General features: G+C 34.0%; 1 protein-coding gene across 2 annotated transcripts; it reads left to right on the top strand.

Moving 5' to 3' along the window:
- Positions 1–140: 140 nt before the first annotated feature.
- LOC116848350 (methenyltetrahydrofolate synthase domain-containing protein) lies at positions 141–6,250 on the top strand. Of its 2 annotated transcripts, none has more exons than XM_032824323.1 (5): positions 141–584; positions 1,475–1,860; positions 3,278–3,624; positions 3,694–3,946; positions 4,307–6,250. In XM_032824323.1, the coding sequence occupies exons 1-5, from the start codon at positions 569–571 to the stop codon at positions 4,691–4,693; spliced, it is 1,389 nt and encodes a 462-aa protein (XP_032680214.1). In that variant the 5' UTR covers positions 141–568; the 3' UTR covers positions 4,694–6,250. The 2 variants fall into 2 exon arrangements, with proteins under 2 accessions (XP_032680214.1, XP_032680215.1); XM_032824324.1 differs by having other exon boundaries at positions 147–584; positions 3,694–3,940.
- The last annotated feature ends 7 nt before the right edge of the window (positions 6,251–6,257 follow it).

Genomic DNA, 6,257 nt, shown 5'->3' with positions numbered 1-6,257 from the left:
ATATATATATATATATATATATATATATATATATATATATATATATATATATATATATATATTACGTGAACTATAGACTTTAATATATATATATATATATATTATAGATTTTCAGTCAAATTTTCCTCGAACGCTTTGGAATATAACTCTGGAGGATTTCAATTCCTTGGTGTTTGTGGACATGCAGCAGCATATAGGGTGCTATCCATTATACGTTGCAAATACTTTGAAGTGCTGTATGGATCAATCATAGGTGCAATCCATTAGACACTGCAAACACTTTGAAGCGCTTAAAAAGAAGTCATTGGTCTATATTGTGCTTCAAAGCATTTGTAGCATCTAATGGATCGTGCACCATAACTTTTCTTTGAGCACTTCAAAGTGTTGCAGCGCCTAATGGATCGCACCTATAGAAATAGAAACGATGGCGGAAGGGTTGCATATAAATGGGATGTATCGTGCGAGTCTATTTTTGTAAGAAGAATTTTGTTAGAATTATCTTTCTTAGATTTGTCAGATCTTGTTGCAATCGTTTGTGCCACGAAATTCGGTCGTTGGATCTATCAAAATGACGGAAAAATTACGTGAGTAATTGTGTGTATAATGAACGCTTATTTAACCTATATGTTACCGAATTATATCCATATTCGTATTAATATCCATATTCATATATGTACTTTGAGAAATAAGAACTCCTTATCAGCTAAATTGAGTTTCATAAATTTTCCTTAACCAAACAAGAAGCTTTATTAGTTGCCTTATCTTAAGGAAAGTCGCGAGCTTCCTTGAAGTGATGGCAACAACCTATTAGCAGAAGATGCGATGACATAACCTACAAAAGTATTATGCATGTGCAGAGTACTGCTACTGACTATAGCATTATACTATGTAATTAAAATAGATAACAAATGAGAATAAATAAATAATTTGAATGATGAATTTGAAAATGAAAATGCGAAAAATAATTTGGCGTTTACAAAAAAGATATATTTGTAACAGGGAAAATCCTATTGAATTTTACAAAGATGAAAACTGTATAGATTTAATAAAAGATGCGTAATTGTTATTCTATTACTGTTGGTAAGTGAGCAATCACAGCGAAACAATAATCGCGGGCTGCTGATTCCACCATTAATGCAAGCATTTGTCCATACCCAAACTTCAGCCTTATTTTTCAAATCTATTGCTCTTGTTTCTTTACTTTCTATAGCTTTTTTTCCGATATTTATTGAGCAAGGATCATCCGTTTCATTTCGATATAACGAATGTTAAATTCGCAAACTGTAATTGCACATATATATTAATAATTAAAACTTTTGTTGTTGTTTAAAAAATGCTATAAAATACAATGAGAAATTAAAGTCAGTTGAAGTAAAAAATTAAGTTATGCATATTCCCAGATAGCAAAATGTGTTCATTTTGAGCTCGTATTATACTCATGCTCATGTTATTTTATGCCGATAATTTCTTATAGCCGAGGAGGTGACAAAAATGAGTTTCCGTCGAAAAGTATGGGATTACATGACAAAAAACGAACTGGTGAACTTCCCTGTTAGTATACATAAACGTATTCCAAACTTCAAAGGTGCTGCCGAGGCAGCACAGCGACTAGCTGAATTGGATGAATTTAAGAAGTCAAAAACTATAAAGATAAATCCAGACAAACCACAAGAACCAGTGAGATTTTTGGCTCTGGAGGCTAATAAGGAGATTATTGTACCCATTCCCAGATTGAGATCTGGTTTGTTTCTACATGTTACGCCTGTTGCTGGTATGACAAAAGAACAATTAAAAACATTGGCTTCTATGCATGGTCTGGAGCAATCTGGTAAACCACTGGGGCTCGACTCCCATATTAAAGTGAGTATTACTTGGAAACTGTTCAAGATTATTCAATTACTTAAATACAAATATATACTAAGAAAAATTAGTTACAAATTTGAATAAAGAAAAATATGGTGAAAGCTCTGATGGTAAATAACTATTTACTAGTGATTAATAGTAAGGCCTGGTCTACAATAGATGTTGTATAAAATAGGTATGAAAAAATATATAAGTTATAATCACCAATCAAAATAAACTTGGCGTTATTGGTATTATTATATTTCGTGAATACTTGTTCAACTGTCTGGCAATGAGTTATATGCAAGTCTAGGGCCGGTATTCATAGTCCGATCTTATAGTTAAGTTCATCTTAAGTACTGTCTTAAGATGTCATGAACCAATTACAGAGCCGTACTCGCATCTTAAGACGGTCTTGAAATAAGATTCGACTATGAATACCGACCTAGATTTGTGATATTCGTATATTCTATAACGAGATTTGAAAGCGACAACGTATCTCAATAAACAATTGTTCGATAGACGATGTCGCTATATCGATTCGATGGCAATAATAAATATTACGAACAGCTACTAAAACACTATCACTTCTCAAATAATTACTAGTGTACTCATTTCTATCCGCACGGAATATGATATACTTATTCATCCAAATCTAACTCCTCATTACAAAAATCAAGTTTCGACCAGAATCCTAAAATAATTATGTCAAAGCTATGAATAAAAGAGACACACACACTAGAGTAAAAGAGACCGGCACACTGCAATTCATCAAGTTTTGTCCTTAATCCTTTCGTATTCTGATAGTAATCAGTTTTTTTTATTTGAATATGAATTATTGTCTACTATTGTTGGAATTCCATTAACATATCGGATAGTTTTATTTTTTTCACTCGATTCAGTCAGGCACCTCAACTGGTTTCTTAAATCCTGGAGGTATTTTCATTGTTTTAATGTTTGGATTTTAACTGATTTGAGTATTTTGCTTTATTTTGCGATGTTTTTATAGTATCACTTTTTGATTGAATGATTACGTATTGGTCTTGAGTGTCCCTGCTTCTACCAAGTCTTTGGATTTTTAGTTTAAATGGACTAATTGGCTAAAAAATCTTTAATATGTTGCTAATCATAATACGATCTTCCGAAACTGGCGAGTCTCGGACTCCTTTAGATTATAAAAAATAAAGAATTCTTTCTCGCTTTTCTATGATCGTTTCTACACAATGTCCAAAATCCAATGTAATTATATAATATTTCACAGCGTATGTAGTGCAAGTTTCATCGAGTTCTCACAAAATTTGTTTCATGATACCACTACTTGAAATTATCACATTTAGCGTTCAATAACGGCTCTTATACTTATTATTCTTATGGATAATAAGTCTATATAGCATACAATAGAAAAGTATCAATAGTATTTGTTATTTATTTATAGGTAGATCTCGTTGTACTGGGATCCGTATGCGTCAGTCGGGACGGATACAGGCTGGGCAAAGGAGAGGGTTTTGCGGATCTCGAGTTTGCGATGATGATGAGAATGGGTACGATAACGGAGAACACGATTGTTATCACAACTGTGCACGATTGCCAGATCGTAGATCATCTACCGCCACAGTTATTCAAAGAGTATGACGTGCCGGTGGACATAATCGTCACGCCAACGCAGACTATATTTGTTGAGCTGAGACAGAAGAAGCCGACCGGCATTTTGTGGCAGATGCTCAGTGAAAGAAGACTTAAAACCATGCAGGTATTACAGCAGCTCAAAGAGATGGATGAAAAGTATGCATTAAGTTGCCTGAATCATGCTAGGCGGCTATTTCACGCAAATAAACTGTTACTTCTCTGCAGAGACGGCAAAGACGTGGTTCTGAAAGAAGTCGATTCTGACGTGGAGACGCGTCAATATATCAAGAATCGTCTTAAATATCCGAAAAATAAAAAGCGCCTTGGCGCAAAGAGGGATGTGTCCAATACGGAGAAGAAGAACTTTACTGCAGAGGATGTCAAAGATAAGATTGACAAGCCGCGTTTTCCGCGAAAACGTTCATACAAGAAGGTGAAAGTCGAAGAAGAAAACAACTCTCCGAATATCAAAGTACGCGTACGTCTTTTTATATATTATTATTTATTAAATTACTGTTTCTACTAAAGTACTTTCTAATTAGAACTTCTACTTAAATCAATCGATTAAAAATATACTTCACATAATATAATCTACGATTTTATCAGAGAGACGATTAACACGTTTGCTATCAGGCTTTATTTAGAGAATTCTCTCTACAAACCTCGCATTCTTTTTGTCACGTAATGGCATAATGTAAAATTAATTTGATAATGTGGACATAGAAAAAAAATTTTTGCTCTCATACATATGTGACGCTAGCAAGGAATGTGTTATCATTAATTAAATTAATTAATTAAAATTAGTATCGATTAATCTAATGGCCCTTTAATGTTATAGACGAAAACAGAAAATAGTACCAAAAGTACGTCTCGCCTGCGTAAAAATCTACGCGCTAGAACGAGGGCGCATATCGACTTCTCCTTGAAGCTCTCGAACATTTCGTCCGGTGTCAGAGTCCGCGATCTAAAGAACGCTCTGTTGGAGCGTGGCGTTAAGCCGAGCGAAATAACTTGGCAGGGTTATCGCGGCATTTGTTACCTTCACTTTAGTAAGCTGAGAAGCGAGACCACTTTGCCGGATCAACCGCTCCAGGTAGATTCGATCGTGGCGAATTTGCAGCAGCTACGAATCGGCGAAACCGCGAACGACGAGGAGGGTTTCATACACGTAGAGCCCGCGAAACCAATCTCCAGAATCGAAGTAACTGACGTGACTACCGTTTAAACATTTATCAGAAGCTACATAGTTAGCGTAGTTTCTCGAACGTTTATATCATTTTGACATTAAACGAATGATCGAATATTTTACAAAAGTTTATTTTTTGTAAAGAAAATTTTTATAAAATCACGTGTGTACAAGATGTTTCAGACAACGAGTACTTTCCGTTAGTTACGAATCTTTTAATGAACGTTCGGAACTTTTCTTTTTAGCGGTTATATTCTGTTGGAAATTAGAAATTTCGGCACAATCACTTTAATTTTTTTAAATTTTATTTCTGTGATTTGATGTGCATGTAGAGTCCGTTTTCACATTTAATCGTTGCATTAAACAAAGAACTTGCCCATCGATTTATACGCGTTATAATAATGCCATAGTATCAGAGATCGATATAAAATTTCGCTCAAGAGAACTCTATTCCGAATTCGTTGGGAAACTGTAGTTTTGACAGAAATGCGTGACCACCAGGGGGCATACTGTAATAGTTTTTTTTTTACTTTACAATAGATATCAGCTTCGCCGCTTTAAACATACGCAATATATATTTGTGTTAACGATTAAGAGAACGTTTCTTTTTAATGATTATTTTACATGTTACTGTTACTTCACTTAGATCTATATTGCAGTTGTACTTGAGAATTAATTAGCGGTGACTCGTCGATGGCGACGATCCGAGATTGGTTCGGACTGGTTCGAACCTGGTGCAATGCGAATCTATTAATATTAATGGTTGTTACTATTAACACACAGAGAGATACTACGTATTTTTGGCTAATGATCTTATTTATGTTACTTCTGTATTAATAAGCCGTGTCACTGTGACGTAGGGGAAAATACCGCCAACTTTCCAGAAAATTCGTCGCAACGCGCATAATGATCTGTGATCAAAAGATACATTAGAAGTAGAACAGCTGCGCCATGGAGAAATATAGTAAACGCGTAATTGTTAAAAATACCAGGACAACCGTGCAGCAACCGATGAAATTGGAGGTTGAATCACGTTTTTTTAAATAACGATTACTCTCTCTTAGAGAGAAACGCAAAGAAAACTGTCGGTGTTAGTGAAAGATCAAAAGTATATCTGTTGGTTCATATTCAATCGTTAGAGTGATTCGTAGGAGGTATGGAAAATAAGTCAATTGCTGCTGTATTTGTCCGTGGAACAGCGAAAAGTAATCGTATTTGATGTTTTTTTATATTCTTTGTAGACAATGAGTTGAGATTAATTGATGTGAGTAGAATGCGATATATCTGCGATAATATTTGGTACCAATCATCTAACAGACTGATGACAATAGTTTACATGTTTAAAAAATATCTGAGATAACAAGTTGGAGACGAATTATCATATCTTTCTTCTCGTATAGGGAGATAAAATAGAGATGAATACAGAGAAAGAGATGGAGAGAGAAAAAAAATAGAGAGAGAGGGAGAGAGAGAGAGAAAGAATACTCTATTTTTCTGAATACATATTCTCATAAATAAAAAAAGATATATATATATATATGTATATATATATATATATATATATATATATATATATATATATATATATATATATATATATATA

This window comes from Odontomachus brunneus, unplaced genomic scaffold (genome assembly GCF_010583005.1).
Source record: "Odontomachus brunneus isolate Ranch 3 - 2012 unplaced genomic scaffold, Obru_v1 Obru_scaffold_093, whole genome shotgun sequence".
Lineage (NCBI taxonomy): Eukaryota > Metazoa > Arthropoda > Insecta > Hymenoptera > Formicidae > Odontomachus > Odontomachus brunneus.
Note: the sequence above shows the minus strand (reverse complement) of the source record. Positions and strands in the feature narration are given on the sequence as shown.